A 20,141-nucleotide genomic window follows, 5' to 3' on the forward strand; every position below is an offset into this window, starting at 1 on the left:
TCCACAAATATTGGCACCCCTGGCAATCATGAGCAAAACTTGCTGTAAAAAACATTCCTTATTGATTATACTTCTGATCTTTTATTCAAAATATTTTAAAAAATCAAAGTTGTATTTGAAGAAAAAAGCCTAAATCTTATCACAAAATAAATATTTTTCTCAAAGCTACGTGTGCCACGATTGTTGGCATCCCCCATAATTCTTGTGAGAGGAATCTAGCTGCAGTGTATTCACATTCACATTTTATGTATTCTGTTACATATATGTTCTTCCTGACACTGAAAGCTTTAGCTTAGTACTGTAAATATAATTGAATGTACAAAATATGATGTGAGAAGACCTAACCAGCAAACATTAGATTGCTTTCAACCAAATCGGTCACTGAAGTATTATCCTTGATGGCAAGTCCCAGCTACCGTTCACATGCACTCTATAATTACTGTAAAATTCTACACTAACACCCTGATTGTTGTGAGTGGGCCGTGCTGCAGTGGAGTAAGCAGAACAACAACAATGTATGTCATCATAAGGGGCCACTTGTTTAGCTGGCAGTGCTGCACAACATACGTTTTCTGCATTAGCCCACACTAATAAACAAAGAAGAAAGGATCAAAAGCAATCACCTAGCGTGCCTTCATTTCCTAGAAAAAGCACCAGTTCAACCCCTAAAACAGTCCTTCATGAGATGCTAATTAATTAGTAATTGGTGTGTTTATAAACGCGTCAAATCGTATATGATTAATGTAATTGTCGTCACTCATCCATAGCCGTACGTAGATGCTCTCCATTCCTTACGTCCACTTCATTAAGATTTCTCTCTCATGTAGCTTCTGTTGCCTCTTGCTACTTGGGGGTTTTGGGGGAGAGAAAACAAAAGTCAAAGCAGAGCGAAGCTCCAGAATGCATCGACAACCTCCCCTTTTTATGAATGCCTATTTAAAAAAGTTGTAGTCATATAAATATATATTCATAATCTCATAAACCAAAGGGATTTGGAAAAAGAAGAAGTCAAAACTTTTCAAAATGAGACATTAATACTTCCTAATTAGATATGCAGATAATAGTCATATTTTTACAGGAGGGTGCTGAATGATCAAAGGGCAAACATGTCTTTGATGTGTGTGTGCCGATGAGGACGTGTTATCAGGGTGAACATTTGACCCGACATCATATTAAAACAATAGATTAGTAGATTGAACATGTAGATAGATTGAAACATGTGGAGTTTATGTTGCCAGTAAGGAATAAACAGGCAATACAGTCTTTATTAGAAATGCCAGTAACATTAATTTAAGGCCTGCTTTTCAACTATTTATAAAGTATTTGCTAGCAATTAATAATGACCTAATAAATAGAAACATATCGTCTGTAAATAAGCTAAGAAATGTAGTATAAATGTACTTATATGATGTATTAATAAGATTTCTGTAAATTACTATTATGAGTTAAGTGTTTATTAGATGTAATCTTTCAGTTACAAGCATATTTGAAATGCCTTTATATGACATGATAATGAAGGAGTATGAACAGACAATACTTATCCGAATTCACAGTGACCAGACCATGTTAGTAAATGCTAGCAAAGTGGTCACATTTCAGTTACAAGTGTCCACATTCAAGTTGTGTTTGCATGTCCTGTGAATCAGAGCTCATAAACAACTGACCACTAATCTTTCTCTGAATTATAGACCACTGGGGTTGAAAGTGTTATAATAAATTGCTGATGGCTGTAACACAAGCACAGAGTATTTATCAGTAAGTCAAGTGAGTTGAAGACTGAAAAGTACCTGAAGATAACATTCATCAACTTTTAACAATGTTAGTCAAACGAGTTTATATAACGTGTTCAGTAGGAAATGCCTAAAGCCAGTCATTTGATCACTGAGATTATTAAAGGTGGAGCTGTTTAAAAATGATTTTTAAAAAGTGTGCACTTGATGGAATGCATGTGAAAGATCTTTATTAATTAATATGACAGACCAAAACTAAAGTGGAACTTTTCATTCTTAATTATCAATAAGATGACCTGGAAATACCTTAAAAAATAGCTACATTAAAGACCAATATTATTCATTATTAATAACCACTTCCTCACTCTTAGCCTCAGTAAGAGCTTATAAATAACATATATTATACAAGTTATATACTTATATATTAGACAAGTTATAAACTGTTAAAGATGGACATTTTCTCTGAGACTTCAGAAAAAGGCAACACAATACTATAATTAACCTAAACATTGTTATAAATTGTATTTTAAGTTACTTTAAAATTAGTGCCCAAGTGTCTGCAGTTCATGAAATGGGACCATTTACTAGCATTTACTGCCATGTCTGTTCAGTGTGAATATAAATACTTATTACCTGTTCATACCTCTTGATTATCATATCACAAAAAAGACATTTCAGTTAGAGTATTCCTAACACTGAAAGATTGCAAATAATTAACAATGAGTCAACAGACATGTAATAATGTATTAACATGTCATATAAATACATTTATAACACATTTCTAATTTGCTTACAAACATTATGATTGTAATTATTAGTGCAGTGTTTTTCAACCTGTGCTGGTTCAGCCTAGGTGGTACTGCTAGGGGCCCATTGGCCATCTTTTGTTTTTTGTTTTGTTTTGTTTTTTTTGTTTTTAAACCACTAAAATTTGTTACAATAAAGACATTTAACTAAACAAAATTTTAAAAAAGAAAAATGTTGTTTATCAGCAAAAATACAAGCTTATATTTAGATGTATTTCTCTGTTGTCGGAAGAAAACCTTGTATCTCCAAAATGGTAACTTTACAGGAGAAGGAAAAAACATACTTTGCTTTTAATGTCAATGGAACCCGAATTTTGTCCAAGTCGTTCTGGGCCGTTTCTTTTGGTCCATTCATCATGAAATTTACACACAATGTAAAGAACAACATGCATTTTCGTATTGGGTCAAAAACTGAAAAATGACAAAATTGGAGATATGAGGTTTTGTTCTGACAGCAGCGATTTATAACTCTTTGATTTTTCAGGCAAAATCCTAACTACTTGTACTTATATTCTCAGTGCAGGTAAATGAAAAACATTTCACATTTCAGTTATATTGAACTCATCCATTATGGATAAGTAAGGGTTGAAAGGGTCTTTCAAAAGGAAAGATCCTGAGGCTGGAACATCTACAGGTGAAACGGCCACTGTACCTCAGACTGAGAAATCCAAGAGAACCAAACATAAACTGAAATGAAGAAAACACAGCAGTGGGTAGGCACGCACTGAGCTTTATGTGCATGAGAACTGAAAAAGCTTTAAACCCAACACCAACACTTGGAGATTTAACATAGTGAATGTGTACCTAAACCTATCGAACTGAGCCCGTTTGCAGCTTTGCTCTCTTCAGCCTGACGCCCAGTACTTGGTAGCTGCCACAGAAGCTTTTGTGATTGTTTGTGTGGGCCGCAAGCTGCAAAAGCTTGGGAACCCCTGTATTACAGCATTATAAATTGCTTGCTAACAGTTTATAAACTGTTAAAAAACAGATCTTAATAGTAAGTGTTTACTGAAACTCCTTGTAGCGCCACCTAGCTGGTGTACAGTTAATGGTTTTAGCACACTAACAAGCCAGTGCTGTACATGTTGATACAGTCAATTCTGCACCAGAATAAGAGTGAACTGGAAAACATCTCAGATTCATTTAAATGATTTTGACTTGCTCTGGCTGCTTCTAGATGACGTCATGCATCTTGCATCTATATTCTCTCCGCTCTACAGCAAGAGCTAATGATTAAATATTGAGTTGCGTGTCTCCGTTAAGCAAAACCCAGCTAAATGTGACAGTGCTCTTTCTTCCCCTGAGCTGTGCTTAAAGCTTTTCTGTTATGCAAGGAATCAATAGACGAATATCAAAACAGGTCCACAAGAAATTAAGAGCAGTTTGGTATGGAGCGCTGCTTTCTGCTGCAGACCTCACTGCACTCCTTTCAAAGAACACATCAGACTCTCAGAGGTGTGCATTTTCTGTGCAACTGCCTGTGAAGTTGCTCTCCTGGTAAACTATCTCCTATTATGTGCAACAGCAAATGCATTGCGTATTGAATGCATCTTGACAGTCATAATGTTGTTTGCTGAGGCAGAACTCTACCTGTGCATTGTTTATGACTAATGATTAATCCAGGCCCAGAGAGAATACCGGAACATGGCAGCCATGCATAAACAACACATGCAGCACACCCAGGTGGATGTTTTAATATTTGAATCAACTTTATGATGGAATATGGTGCTGACATACAATGAAACATAATTTACGAGGGTAAAAAATAAAAATAAATAAAAAATAAATTACTGAACGTTCCATTTTGTCACTACCAAAACAGCCATAATGCCACCAAAACTTTGCCAAGTGGTAATTTTAGCTATTTCTTAGCATAACTTAAAAACGCCAGCCAGTACAGAACAGCTGTACACACATACAATCATAATATGGATTTTGCTTCAGCCAATGCCGCCACTGCCGCCTTTTTGCCCATCTGCTGAGCTGGGAGTCCTCCAGGCCATCCAGTCCCTAAAGGCCTCTTTCTTCAGCTTGACAGCCTCCCTCACCACCGGTGTCCACCAGGGCGTTCTTGGGTTACTGCCCTGAGAGGCACCAACAAGCTTTTGGCCACAGCTACGCCTGGCGGCTTCCGCAATGAAGATTTTGAACAGGGTCCGATTCGGACTCCATGTCCCCTACCTCCTCCGGAACATGAGAAAAGGTCTCCTGGAGTTAAAATCATTCCGAACAGGGGCCTCTGCCAGTCGTTCCCAGCACATCTTCACTATTCGCTTGGGTTTACCGGTTCTGACCACCAGTCTTTCCTGCCATCTGATCCAACTCAGCTCAGTACCTCTCTTCACCCGAGTGTCCAGAACATATGGTTCCAAGTCAGATAAAACGGCAATAAATTTGATTATTGACCTTTGACCCAAGGAGCTCTGGTACCAGGTACACTTATGAACGTCCTTGTGTTTGAACTTGGTGCGCGTTATGGACAATCCATGACTGACACAGAAGTCCAATAACAATTAACCATTCAAAACAATGGGAGCTAACTGCTCACCATGTGGCCATGAGGGTCTCACCTGCTGCACTAAAATGCAGGGATGTGGCTAAAATAAGACTCCACCTATAATTAATACTCTTTGTGTGTAGGGCTTTAGGTTTGGGACAAATACCTCCCAAAGGAAAGTAATATTCAAATAATGCCATTGGTTTATATAGATAATATCATAACCATTGTAAAAATCTGCAACAATGCACACTAAGGTTTCCTTAAATAATATTTCCTTACTGATTAGTTAACTTTAACTAATTATGAAGTAATTATTACCCTTTTTGGTTGTTGGCTAAATAAGGAACACCTGCAGTAGTTAAAATTAACAAACCATGAACATTTCTGTTTAAATGTTAACCTAATAGATACAAAAACACCCACATTGACTACTGTTTCTTTCATATTTGATTAAAAATAAATCCAAGTGATCAATAAGAATGCATGTCTTCATTAATTATTGGTTCTAATACATTTAATCTAATACATTCTTGATAGATAGTTACAGGAATTAGCAGGGAATTCTCAGTGAGGATAAATGTGGGTGTTCTTCCAAGCCTTTATCAGAGCAAACATTTTTTCATTTCTATGTTTTTGTCATCATTCTTTCATGGAACTGTTAATGTTAAATAATGCACATTTAGTTAAACTACAAAATTAAAATTAAGTTAGCATAAAAAAAGCCTCACCTTCAACCACATCAAGTTGACAGAAATGCCGACTGTGTATCGTTTTTGATATACAATACGTTTTTCACTACAATATCCAGCATGCATTATCAATGATTTTATAATGCTAAACTTTATGGAATGTTAAAGGTAAAAATATTGCTGTGGTAAAATAATGACACAAGGCAAAGTAAAAGTATCTTTCCAAAAATGACATAATAGCAACATAAAACTCTTTTTGAGGCACTTTTGGTTTAAAACAAAATGTTTAAGCTCAAAAGTCTGCAGTGTAACCAATCACAAAGCAGTGCAAACGTGTCAACAGTGTAACATAATAACAGTAAATGCAACAATTTAGTAGCCAAATGTTAAGTAAAGTAAATGTAGTGTTGGGAGTCTTTACCAAGAACTCGTATGGGTAATACATAGTGTGGTTGCCTGGGTGGGGAATCGAACCCCAGTCTGCTGCATGGAGGGCAGTGGTATTACCCTCTATGTTATACCAAACCTCTACATTATTTTTTTATTTATGCTGAAGTTTGTTAATGCAAACTAATACAGTTAGTAGTGTTACCATTTCATTCTTTGTTTGTTCCTTGCACTTTATTTGTCAAATGAAAACTGCAGTTGACCACTCTGTTGACCCCACGCTGATTTATGGTGTAACCTATCTGAAATGTTAACTTCACTATACAGCCTAATCACAAATTAGAATCTGCAATGTGCAATAATAACAAACACTTCATATCTGTATATAAAACAGTGATTCTAGAAACTGCTTTCATTGGTAAAATCTTGCAGTCCTGTTTATGTCAGTGGGATATTTGCGCATAAGTGCTGGTGATGAAAAGACTCAACACAGGCGTGGAAAGATGGGGAAAAGAAAAAAAAAAAAACTTCAGTTGAAGTTGGGCTACTGACGTTTTCACCCAGCTTTCAAAGGGTTCTTGAAAACTGTAGCCTCCAGTGAGATGATAAAACGACTGGGAAGCTCGCTGCATGCTAATAAACATTAATATATTTAAGAAGGTTACTGCAAACTAAATAATTTCTGTAAGATGCAGAGTTTCCATCAGAAAAGCCATAAAAATGCCTGTTTCAAAAAAGCATGGAATGTGCCATAATGCCTTTGAATAATCCTCACCCTACTTTAACCCAATCTCACAGTGTTCTGCCTAAACTAATCTTGTGAATAAGGCTGATACAAGGACTATGTTTTGTCTTCAGAGCTGGTTATATTCTCTACACTTGTTTCTCTTCTTGTGAAACTGTACCATTCCTCAATAAGAGCATACCCGCCGTCATGTTGAGAGGTCAGGGGTTGTCAATGTGATTTGAAAACATCCATTGAGTTCTTCGGAAAAAAAAATAAAAACATCCAAATACAGAGAAATCTTACTTTGAAGTTGCATACTGCCTTGAAAAAGTAGACAGCTGAAGGTCAGAGTACATGGAAGTAACTCTGTTTACATAAATGCAAGGCTGAGTTATACAAAAGTTAGCATTTGTTTACCATTCTAGCAGCACCGTTGCAGCAGTAGACACTATAAGGAGCTTAGTTTTAGTAAAGCTTTAGTAAATTTCCAGTATTCATATTAAATTTTCAGGGCTGTTAAATTCTTGTTGTGTCAACACGATGTTAAATTTTCAGCCTATTTTCGCAATAACTGCTCAAAAACAGCTAATAGCAACAAAATAAAATAACCATTCCATTTTTTCCGTTCTAAATGATCAGAATTACTTAGATGCCTCAACAACTAAATATAATGAATATTTCACTTTTTCTAAGAAATTTAGAGGAATATTTTACCATCTTTCCAAAGATCAGTCTCAGAAGTTGGTTGCATTTTCTGCTGCCTATGATCCTCATAATCTGAACATATTCAGTGATGTTGAGGTCTAGATTGGACTGGGTGGTCAGTCCGCTGTTCTGAGAACACCAGCAGCTTTTTTTGGTTTGCAAATGTTCTCTTTATTTGTCCGTTTCCTTTTCTCAGTAAGGGCCTCTTGTCAGCTACACATCCTTTCGGACCCATAGCGCTGAGTCGTCTTCTCACAGTGGAAGGATCGACAGAGACACCTGTGGATGTTTTCAGATCTGAAGCAGCTTGATTTTCTCCTCTCTCTCAAAGATGAAAGCTTTAAGTGCTGTTTATCTGTTGGGGATAGTTCTGGTGGTCTACCAGGTCTTGTATCATTTAACAGTTTTCTTGTTAATTTTCCAATTTTCCTTTGACTCTCCCCTTCCTTATGCAAAGTAGGATATCTTGTATCTAATCTTCTTCAAAACATCTCCTGAAAAATGAATAACTTGCACTTTTTGTCTGTGTTGAAGATTGTCCGCGTGTAACATTAGGCCTCAGGGACTACAGTCGAACATTAGCCATTTGGTTAACATGCGCATTTCCTTTATGTTGATTCATGTGCAATGTCCCTGATACATAAATAAATAGTCATATATATATTGCTTAATATTTCATATGTCTAAGTAGGCAGCTACATTGTGAATTTCAGCGCTGAATAAACTCATTGTTCCTTCTTAATGACTTAATGAGTCCAGTGATAGGGCTGTTGTTGATGACAAGTTAATGGAAAAAAACAGGAGAAACAGCACAGAAAACAAACACCATGTTTAGCTTTCACATAGATTTTGGGGGCTTATTTTTGTAAGACGTTTAAAAGCGTAATCACCTCCAAAACCCAACCCCAGGCTCAAAACCACCACTTCGTGCTAATTGCATGTGTTTTGATTGGTCAAGAAGCCCGAACAAATCAACATTGCTGGTTTCCTCTCCAGAAGTAGGCAGCCATTATCAGTGCCGTAGTCAGCTATGTGACCACTGTCCAGCTACAGTGGAACTCATCGGTCATAGGACTATATTACATTGCCCCTCTGTCCAAGGTCAAATAGTTGTAAAAACCCTATCATAAATGTAAGCTAAAATGCAGTTTTGATGGAGACTAAGCAATATTTTAGTCCACTGTAAAGTTTCTTGTTGAACTATCTGAACTTTTTTGCTGTCATCTTCACCTTTTCACTGCTTTCGCAGCCTTTGTCTGTTTGAAATGTGTCATCATAATTTTGGACACTGTCTTTCTTGGCACATCATTCTCTGCTATTCCTGCAGTTGGCACACCTGCAGTTTGGGCATCTAACTTCACGCTCTTTCACAATTCGTTAAACGCTTCATTTAGCTTGAGGGAAAAGAACCACTCTCGGTATTAAAGCGAAGTGTAGATCAGACATTGCTGCATTCATGACCTTCCTGTGATCTAACATTAAATGACATCTCTGGATTCTCTGACATTTCTGACATGTAATAAATACAGCAAGATGCTTTTGAAGTGAGTGAATCAGTCCCTCTATTAAAGAGATTTTCTCCCGGCCAAGGAGAGAAATATAAGTCAAGGTAGTCAAGAGTACAGAGGAATGTACTAGCAAACACATGGGGGAATCTTCCTACACACGGAAATCTTTCATCAGTTAGTTCTCAGTCTATAATGCTGTTACACAGGAAGGAATTATAATGTTTTAACATTAGCTTTAGTGCTTCAGTTTTTTTAATTGTATTAAACATAATGAATATAGAGCTACACTAATTTTAAGTCTAATTAAAAATCATTTTTGTGCATAAAAGCTTTGAAGCTGGTGCCCAGTTTCCTTGGATGCTTTATAAAGATGATCGACTTTGGTGAATTTCTTGCAGCCTAAAACTAGAGTTTAATATGTTGCACCATTATATTCTTCAGCTTTGTTGGAGTAACTGAATTCCCAATTTCATATTATTTTTTTGTTTTGGTTCCTTACTGTCCTCTAACTATAATTCCCAGCATACATTACACAAATACATCATAAAAGCATTAGGAATCCCTGTGGTGTCAACCAATGCTGACTGCTAGCCACTGATCTTAAAGCTAATAAATACAACCAAGCATGCATTAGTGTAACTCTTACATTACATCAAGCATAATCATAAAAATTATCTTTATTCAGCACAAAATAAAAGCCAGAGACAAGCTTTCAGTCTAAAAAAGGCCAAATTGAGGTAAAGTATCTGCTCTCTTAAAAAAATGGTCTTCAAGGGTTCTTTAGTAAAGAAAATTGGGTAACACTTTCTATGAATGTCACCTTTGTAAGCATCTATAAACACATTCATAACATGTTATAATGTATTCATAAGGCATTATAAACATGGTTATAAATATTTATAAAAAAGAATTACACTGAATTACACTTTATAGCCATGTTTATTATACATTATGAATTGTTAATATAATGCATTATAAGTAGTGTTAATAAAATGTTATAATGTCAGTGCCAAAGAAGTCAGTCCCAGCTTGGAGAGCGTAAAGTAAAGACAAATACCAGGCTAACGGTGGTGTACATTACCTTTCCCACATTGGGTAAAACACTGATGGCAGCACTAGTTTAAACTCTGACATTCAAAGCCTGTAATGTGCTTTATTGTGTATGTTTTAGTGTTTCAGTAAATCCTTCAGTAAATCCTTCAACCTCTAGCCTCACTCTTAACCCTGGAGGAGGCTTTAGTACAGTACGCTTCACTTTACTTAGAGCGGACAAATACGACTTATGAGCTCTTATAATTTGTTACAATCAGTACTTATAATGTATTATGTTAACAATTCATAATGCATAATAAACATGGCTATAATGTATAATGCATTTTTATAAATATTTATAGCCATGTTTATAATGTCTTATGAATGCATTATAACATGTTATAAATGTGTTTATAGATGCTTACAAAGGTGACATTCATAGAAAGTGTTACCAAAAATTGTTCTATAAAGAACCATGAACACTCAACGAACCTTTGCATGGTTAAAAAGTTTTTGGAATCATGAAATGGTTCCTTAGATTGATGGAGAATGTGCTGTACATGGTTCCATATAAAACTTTTTAAAGGTTCTAAATAGCACCCAAAAGGATTCTTCTATTGTTACAAGCTTGACATCATGACAATAGAGAAATCCTTTTGAGTGCTGTATAGAACCCTTCTACTATATAGCACCATCTACTGCACAAGAACTCATATAAAGAGTTTTTGAGTGTTTGTAGTTGTTTATAGAACCATTTTCTTTACCAAAGAACCCTTGAAGAACCATCTTTTTAAAGAGTGCAGATAGCCAGGTAGCCAGGGTAACAAGCTCAAAACTGACTTTAGCACTTAACTAACTCTTACCTAAAACAGACTTGTATAGAAAGCAGCAATTCTGTTGTTATTTAGCACCAAATGGATTCCAGAGGCAAGACAAGGCAGAGAAAAACAGCCAAACCGAGGTAAGGTAACCAGATAGCCAGCCACCTTTCTGACTTTAGCTTCTAGCTTGTTGTTCTTCTCATCTGAAGAGTCAGATCCCTAGTAGAAATGTTGGCTCTGTAACTTCTTTCTGCATTCACCAGATAACAAAAAAACAGCCCACACTGAAAAATCCACCTCAAAGCAGTTGTACCTTTTCAAAAGTTCCTCCTACCTTCAAAATACATTATCAGAGAGGCGTTTTCCTAATCTTCAACATAAAAAATATGGTGGCAGTGAATTTATATATATATATATATATATATATATATATATATATATATATATATATATATATGTATATATAAGGTGGCAGTGAATTTAAGGTATCAGTACATTGAAGGTGGCAGTGTTTTTAAGATATCAGTAAATATAAGGATGCAGTCAGTTTATGGTGGCAGTGAATTTAAGGTCACATGAATTTAAGAGAATTTATTTATGACTGCATTTAAGGTGGCATTGAATTTAAGTTGACGGTGGATTTAAGTTAGCGGTTTAATGTGGCACCTAGCAACACATTACCATCCACCTTGGATACTGTGGGGACCACCTAGCAACATCTAAGCAACACTTCAGCCACCATGAACAGTCTTCTACCATTTTAACGTCTTAATGTTAGTGTACTTAAGGTAATGTTAAGGTACTGTTTTTTTTTTCAAGCCAACTTAAAGTTTGTTAACAAACTTTCTCTTTCTAGTTTGTAATCACTGCCAGACCACATTTCTGAAGTAATCTACCCACCACCGCTGATGGTTTTCTCCTAAACCAGCTTTATGTATTAGAATGGCAGAAAGACCTGGCCTGCTTTTTGTCCACAGCTTAAATCCTATGCCCTTTTATCTCTCTTTTTCTAAGCAGTGCATACAGAAGAAATGCTCGCTGATCCTGCTATTCATCTCATTTCAGCAGAGTGTGCCGTCTCTGAGAGCCCATCTTCATGTGAATGCCTCTTCCTCGCAGCGTTCCTGTAGCTAAATGTCCTTGTAACTACTGCAGTTACAAGAGTTACCTCATCGCTACCCCGTTGTCACGCTGAGTCTTGTCAGTCTTTGAGAGGAGAAAGTCACTCGGCATGTCTCCCTCTCTCTCCCCCTTCTCCTGTGAGTTCTCCCCCTAAAAGCCATAGCTACAGCGGGGATAATGGAGCACGAAAGCTCGGCAGCAGGTTGCCTCGTCCGCCCACGCGGCTCAATGTGCCACAGTAGTCCCGGCTCTTTTGTAGTGCCTCGGAATCAGGCTTTAATCGCTGCTGGCGCCACTTTCTTCTCCACCCATTCCAGCACCGCTTCATGAGGGCAGAGGAATTCATGCTGCAAATTCCTCTTATAATAGTCAGAGACTGACCATCACGTGTTTGGTTGATGAAAGAGGTGGAGAACCAGGATCGGTTTTCCAGCCTGTGGAGTTTATTAGTAGATTTTATTGTCTTTTTTATTAATTATTTCCTTATAAATCCCACTGAAAGTCATTGCTAATGCCCATTATTTTTCTCTGGCTTCATCTCAATCAATCAATCTTCTTTCATGCAAATTTAGTTCCAGTGTGAAGAATGCAAGTACAGAGAAACCTGGAGATGTTCCTGATCTGACATTAATATCGAGGATGCATCAATTAGTGACATGCTAACAATAAGGCTGTGTTCACACAGCATGTAAAAGTGGCCCAAATCTGATTTTTCTCAACAAATCCTATTTTTCTGTTTGGCTGTTTACAATATCTTTTAAATGTGACCTGTATGCGACATTAGTCTGAACAGATCTGCTACTAAACTGACCGCATGCACAAAAGAACATTGCTTACATTGCTTTGCATGGCTCATCTAGAAGTAAACAATCACAACTGCCAACGAACGCCAGTCGCTCGCAGAGCTTTCAGTTTCATCTTCACCAGCATCACAGGAGCCATCATGAAGCTTCATTGACTGACAGCTGAGCTCATCACCCAGAATGTGTTCAAGCTCACCGTAAAAAGGGCGCGGTCACTTCTTTGGTTTGTGTCCTTGGATTCTTTAACCTTTGTTATTTTTTAGACTTTGAACTGTTCTTTGACGCAGCAGCCTCGTTCTCCTGCGGCCGCGTTCAGCCATTTCTTTAAAATCTCGTCAAACACAGAGGGTTCTGGATAAGTCTCTTCTCATTCTCGAGTGAAATGATGATAAATGTCAAGTTGGATTGACGTAAAAGGCGCATGAATTCCAGTCCGACTGTTCACTGTTCGCATTGCTGCATATCGGAGACATATCAGATTTCAGTACCACATATGAAAGCGTCTCAAATCAGAATGGAAAATGTCATTCAGTGTTTTTTGCTGTTCTCACTGATACACAGACAACACATCTGTGTCACACATGAAGAAAAAGATCAGATTTGGGCCACTTTTACCTGCTCTGTGAACAAAGCCTAAAAGACTGAAAGGGCCATAAAATCATTGCAGTGGCAGAGGAGGCGAGTCTAGTGATCCTCCCCCAGTGGGAGACAGCAGTCCTCGGTCTGAAACACGTAACGGGGTGTGAGCAGGTAGGCCTTTATTAAAGGAAATAGTTCTATATAGAACCATAAACATGCAAAGAACCCTTTGCATGGTTAAAGAGTTAGGGTTCTTCAGATTGTTGGAAATTTCTTCTATAGACGTCTATATAGCACCTAAAAATGAATCCTCTACTGCTACAACACTCTTAAAAAAGACGGTGCTTGAAGCATTCTTTAGAACCATAGACACTCAAAGAACCCTTTTCATGATTAAAGGGTTCTTTGCATCATGAAAGTGTTCTTCAGATTCATGAGGAATTTATTGTGGGTCGTTTTATATAGAATCTTTTTGAAAATGGTTCTATGTAGCACCCAAAAGGGTTCTTCTATTGTTATGCTGTCAGACATGTAAAAGAACCAATGTGGGTTACTATATAGAATGCTTTTTCAAAACGGTTCCATGCAGGACCCTCTATAGCACACTCATGCACATTTTCCTTCAATCCAAAGAAAATGTTCATGATGCAAAGAACCCTTTAATCATGCATGAGTGTCCTATGTAGATGGTATATATAGAACCATATATAACCAATATAGAACCATTTCCTTTATTAAAGAGCCCTTGAAGAACCATTGTTTTTAAGAGTGAAGGCCTGATGTGTCTAATATGGAAACAACAAAGGTATTTTGAGAGGTGTAACAGGGAATGGTGTGACAGGCTGCATTCAGATGCAGGAGTGTTTGCTGCAAAAAAAATCTCCAACTGAATTGTGAAGAATCCGCCTGTGACAAGTTCTGCAAGGTGGAGAAGGAGTGGAGCAGATCTTTATGGGCGGCATTACTGGCAGAAAGTTCAACACCTCATCACACAGCTCACTAAATAGAAACTAGCACTCATTGTGCCTCTTTCTGCAATCCACCAGATTTAATTCTTCCCAGGAGCGTCGGCTGGGCGTGTAAAGATCCGGGGCTCAGCCCAGGTCATATCATCTCTCTCTCTCTCTCTCTCTCTCTCTTTCTCTTTCTCTGTTGCGTGCTGTCTTTCTTTCTGTTTGCTGTGAATTTGTCCCTGAATAATATCATCAATAATATCAATAATATCAGATCATGTGAACAATCCTTCCTACTCAGCAAGTGTCTTGAACACCATAACCTGCAAACAGACTCAAGATTAAAGCGAATTACCCTCCAAGCTACAGTGGTGAGGGGCACTCTTCTTCTGTTTTCAAGGTTTGTTAAACTTTGTTGATATCGCTGTACTGCATGGTGCATAAGATACTGAATTAATGTTTATAAATAAAATAATGTAATATTTATACGCTTCGCTGTCTGAACACAGCCTTAGGGTCCATTTACAGCACTGCTCCAGTGTCTAAGAAGAGTGGTTTTCTTACATCACCAAATGGAGACGGTACGACAAACGGAAAATAAAATACTGTGAATAAAGGATGTAACTAAATTTGTAATTCATTGGTACATACATGTATAGCCTTCTATTAAAAAGTAAATCGTGGGGCTCCCGAGTGGCGCAACCGTCTAAGCGTTGGCCCTGTCATCAGGAGATCGCGAGTTCAATCCCTGGTGATGCTACAGCCATCCGTAGCCGGGAGTCCGAGAGAGCACAATTGGCCTCGCTCTCTCTGGGTGGGTAGGATGGCCCCTCCTTCTCCCCCCATCACTCAGCGCGATGCTAGTCAGCGCAGGCGTCTGTTAGCTGACGTAACAGATCTGGCGGTTGGCGCTTTCCTCCGAGCGCGTTCGGCTGTCCAGTGATGTAGCGTGAGCGGCAGTTCGAAAAGAAGCGGTGGTTGGCTTCACAGGTCTCGGAGGAAGCCTGTGTTAGCCTTCACCCTCCTAGCATTGATAGCATTGTGTGATTGGGGGAGTCCTAACTAGCGGGTGGAATTGGAGACGACTAAATTGGGGAGAATCGGGTAAAAATAAAAAAAAATAAATAAAAAAATAAAAAGTAAATCATGTTTTTTCTCAGACATCAGATAATCTTACATACCTCAATGACAATCTGAACAACTCATAAGTCTCCAAGATGTAAAGTAGCCGGATAAAGTGTGTTTTGCTCATGTTGACGCAGCAATGCTAATACAAATTTCTATTGTTTTATACCAGAAAAGTTAGCTGAAGCAGGACAAATTAGCACACACTTAACTAGCCTAACTAGCAAGCTAGCAGATACCCAAACTGTGCTCCACAAAGCTCATGGGCAAACATAGAGTAGAACTGCTTGGGCCACAGCTACACAGCTATCTCTTCTCTTTGCTGTAGTAAATTTGATCTCAACATTTTCATACTGCATGTACTGCGCTGGTGTCTCAGCTGGATGCACTGGAACACAATGGCATTGTGCCAATCATTGGAAACCAAAATGTAATAGCCAAAGCAGGACAAAGTAGCACACTAGCTTGGATGCACTGGAAGTTTACCGAAGTTTAAAAAGTTTAAAAAACCTTGGAAAACAGAAGATGAGTGCCCCTCACCACTGTAGCTTGGAGAGTAAATCACTTTAATCTTGGGTCTTTTTGCAGGTTGTGGTGTCCAAGGCACTTGCTGAGTAGGAAGTATCATTCACATGATCTCCATGGTTTTATTCAGGGACAAATTGCTAGCAAGCTAGCAAATATCCAAACTTTCTTCTTCTTCTCATTTATCAATCTTTGGACAATGAATGGTACGTTCACATTGCACAACAGCTTGTAGCATGCAGTAACTCAGAAAAGGGTCTCTAACCCTGCCTCTGTCAAATATATTAACCTGCACGTCAAATTCAGTGTTTCTATATATGTTTTTCTATGTAATACAGTGCAGAAATATGGTTTGTTTCCTGATTCTGAGTCGCCCTTTTCCATTCCATCTTATGGCGAGATCTGAGGCTGTGAAACTGCCTTTCATCAAGTGTAATTGGTGGACTTGTGTGTCTGTCTACATTTCGTGTTAAACTGACCAGCAGACACTTAGGAAATCATTAGGGATTGACCCATCACCTTCATTCTTCATTCAGTCAACATCAGAGACACTTGTGAAATGGTGTACAAGGAGTTTACAGCCGCTGAAGCTGCTGCAGCAGTTTTGGGAAGCAGTGATCAAGATAACAGCACATTTTGATATGAAACATATGGATATCATGTTATATGCAAAAGCCTTTAAAGGTGAATTTAAGAAGATAAATCGAGAAATGACATGACATGTTTTGCCACTGCTGAAGAAAAACTTGCATCGAGATCCGATAAGATTGGCTCACAACTTACAAACGCTGATTTGATTGGCCAGGCCAGGCACACGCTGTTACCCAATGACAAACAACAGAGGATTGTGATCTCGTCTAACTTTTCAGGAGGCCCAAGTTAGCATTAGCTAGCAGAGAGGGGGACTCAAGTCAGCGACTTAGACATTTCATGTTGACTGACTCATGACTCAACTCAGACTTGAGACTAAGAACTCATTTACTGCCAGTTCTGTCTTGAAGGCTTATCTGTAATTAAAGCCTCACTGTTTGAATCCATTTCTAACACCACAGGTTAGATAGGGCTTTACTATTGTGTAATGCAATTTCTGAAGCTAAAAGTGAGATTTCTTTACCAAAAATCGAGACTTGACTCTTATAAGTCATGTTCTTGTGAAGTAAATTGACATGAACTTTCTTCCCAGGACTGCAAGTCCATTCTTTGAGATATTGGTTTTGGTAGACCCCTACATCTGTGCTGTTATATTCTGATGGCCACCATCCAGGGAGGATGAAAGCAAGCCATGTTGATGCATCACTCCTTATCGATTGGGAGAGAGGAACTAAGTCATCCTTCAGCCCAGCGACATGTCCAGTAGGGCTATCATCAACTTCCAGTATTGGATCACAGGGAATCAAATTTGAATCCAGGCAACATGACTTGGCCTTCTGATTGTGCCCCTCGGGAGCCCCTTAATTAAAACTTTGAACTGCTTTTTGGCTTCAGTACATGCAAATGCCAACTCTTCAGCTGTGAATTTGCCATTCAGAGAAACAACTGGATAACAAGCTGTGCTAACTTTTAGCAAAACTTTACTGTTTTTTTATTTAGCAAGAAGTGAACACAGTGACCCTGTTGTTGTTGCTCTGTGCCAAGTCAAAAAGGAGGCGGATCTGGGACTTGGATGAGTGTCGGGCCCTACCAGGCTGAGCTCCTGACCCGAAGGCTGCTTACTCTTTATGTTTCAAACAAACGACAAAAGAACCCTTTCTTCCTTGTAGACAATAGTCAACAAAGTCTGTGTTTTTGAAGCCAGCAATAGACAATAGCCTGGCAATAAAAGAGTGAGGGAAGATCAGAGAGCATAGGTTTTGATTCCCGGTGGCGAGAAAGGTGTTTGCGATTCTCTCTCAAAGCATGCAAGGCATAGTCCAACGTAGTAACTTTTGCTCTAGTCAATTTGATCTCCACATTTTGCCTTATTTTCATAGCACATGAAATCACTGTTGTCTCAGTTGGGTGCAGTAGAACACCTGCAACACTGTGCCAATCATTGGGAACCAAAATGTAATAGACTACCCCTTTCTTTTTTTTTCTCAGGGAGTGCCGGAACATCTGTGACTTTCAATCATAACGGAGATGCTCCGGGACGCTACGACTTGTTCCAGTACCAGATGAACAATAACAGCTCTCCGGGGTACAAAGTAATTGGGCAGTGGACAGAAACGCTCCAGCTCAATGTGAGTAATGCTGCATCCAGGAAGGAATTGAGTTATCAAAATTACTGTTGGTACCCACAAGCTATTATAGGGGTTATTCTATACGTAGACATTCTATGTTTGCACAGAAATACATTTCATTTCCCCCTGAAAAAAGAGAGGGGGAAAAACATCAATCAATACCAGTCATAAATAAGCAATGCAATCTTTATCTCCTGATGAGGCCCAACTCTAAATAATTCACTTTCATTATCTGTTATAGACTCCATATGGGATCTTTGCAGTCATTATCATACAGCTATTGGCCATCATGTTTTGGTTCAGCCAGACTGTAAAGATTTCAGGTTCTGTGGACGTAGCACTCGAACACGGTCATGCATGGAAGTCAAACATAATATTATTATGCGTTGATAACTGCGAGAGGCATTTTTAAACAGTCATACAGCGTCTTAGTAGCCAGAGCTCCGTGATACATAATGACCTCTTCCTGAACCTCAGACTCTGCATTAATATATATGTAGAAGCTCAGCCCTTAGGAGCTCATCTTATTATGCAGCATATGCATCAATTACATTACTACTACACTGACATGCATGTCCCAGTTCTGTTCTGCCTCATGTTATCGACCAGGCGTGCTTCCTTAGCGAGGCCAGGCAACCCCGTCGTTCCGTTGACAGAGGACATATGCGGGAAAGTGTTCACATTTGCTTTTTGCGCCAAGTACAAACAGCGTAAATCACCTTCAACACAGAGCATTGCAGTACATTTCAAACTGAATAAAATCATTTAGTTTGGGTTGTACAATCAAATTGACAGACGATGTGGTTGAATCTTCCATCAGCTTCAGATCAATCAAAGAACAGCTGTGGAAAATACTGTGATGTTCTCAAATCAAACCATCAATGCTAGCAAGATTGTACTGGTCACACCAGGATTGTGGAATATACCCTCTAGGTCTGCCTTTCATAATGAGTTTTGATCATATCATTGTGTCTCTTAAGCACTAGCAGCTAATCTGCTACATAATTAAGGTTGAGAGTAATGAGTTAGGCTAACACAATTAGCACATGTCGGCTTTAAGATATCTCCTCCCAGCGGAATTTCTCTTTAAGTCAACTGAAGTCAATGTTTCATCGTATGATCAACCACAAAACCATTCAGTTAGATTTACACTGGCTTACTTTAGCAGGGTAGTCTGTAATATCCTCAGAAAGCACTAGCCAATACTGGTTATTTTGAAGTGCTGGTGCTCTGCTAAGCTGTGTTCATTAAGATGCAAAGATGGTGTGTAACAGTGAGCAGGAATTGCATGAATTGAATTTGGAAGTATTTCATCACACGGAATTTGCACTGAGGTGTGTTAGTCCCCTGCGTGCAAGAAATGAAGAAATATGCATGACACAACTTCAGAGAAAGACTTCAAAGACAACAATATTAAGTGTGTGGTGTGTGGACTAGTTGATATGGCAAAAAACTCAAAACTATATATATATTATATGTTCAAATACAGCTCTCTCTTAATGAATTTTCATAAATCATGTTTTTATGTGCATTCCTTGTATAAATGCAAATATAGCAGCCCATTAATTAACTGTTGATTTTCTAAGTGTTATAAAGTTAACACATCCTCTACTCTGCACATTTTAATGCACGCTTACGGTTTATTTGATGAATTTTACACACACTTTCTAAGCCACTTATCCTTCTGGGTCGCGGGAGGTGCTAGAGCCCCAGCATCCCACCGTGGACAGGTTGCCAGGCTATTGCAGGGCAGACCGACAGACATATACGTTCACACACACTCACATCTAAGGGCAATTTAGCCTGTCCAGTTGTCCTGACTGCATGTCTTTGGACTGTGGGAGGAAACCGATGAAGACATAATAATAATAAAAACATATAATGTGACCTATAATGTGGGCACATTTTGC

The 20,141-nt window shown here is 38.4% G+C and overlaps 1 protein-coding gene across 1 annotated transcript in view; it reads left to right on the plus strand.

The window, feature by feature from the left end:
- Positions 1–20,141, plus strand: part of LOC118799764 (metabotropic glutamate receptor 7) — a 304,760-nt gene that overhangs the window by 206,322 nt on the left and 78,297 nt on the right. The window contains exon 7 of the mRNA XM_036559794.1: positions 18,092–18,231. Coding sequence (XP_036415687.1) covers positions 18,092–18,231 — 140 coding nt within the window. The remainder of the gene's footprint in view (positions 1–18,091; positions 18,232–20,141) is intronic.

Source organism: Colossoma macropomum, unplaced genomic scaffold, assembly GCF_904425465.1.
Source record: "Colossoma macropomum unplaced genomic scaffold, Colossoma_macropomum, whole genome shotgun sequence".
NCBI lineage: Eukaryota > Metazoa > Chordata > Actinopteri > Characiformes > Serrasalmidae > Colossoma > Colossoma macropomum.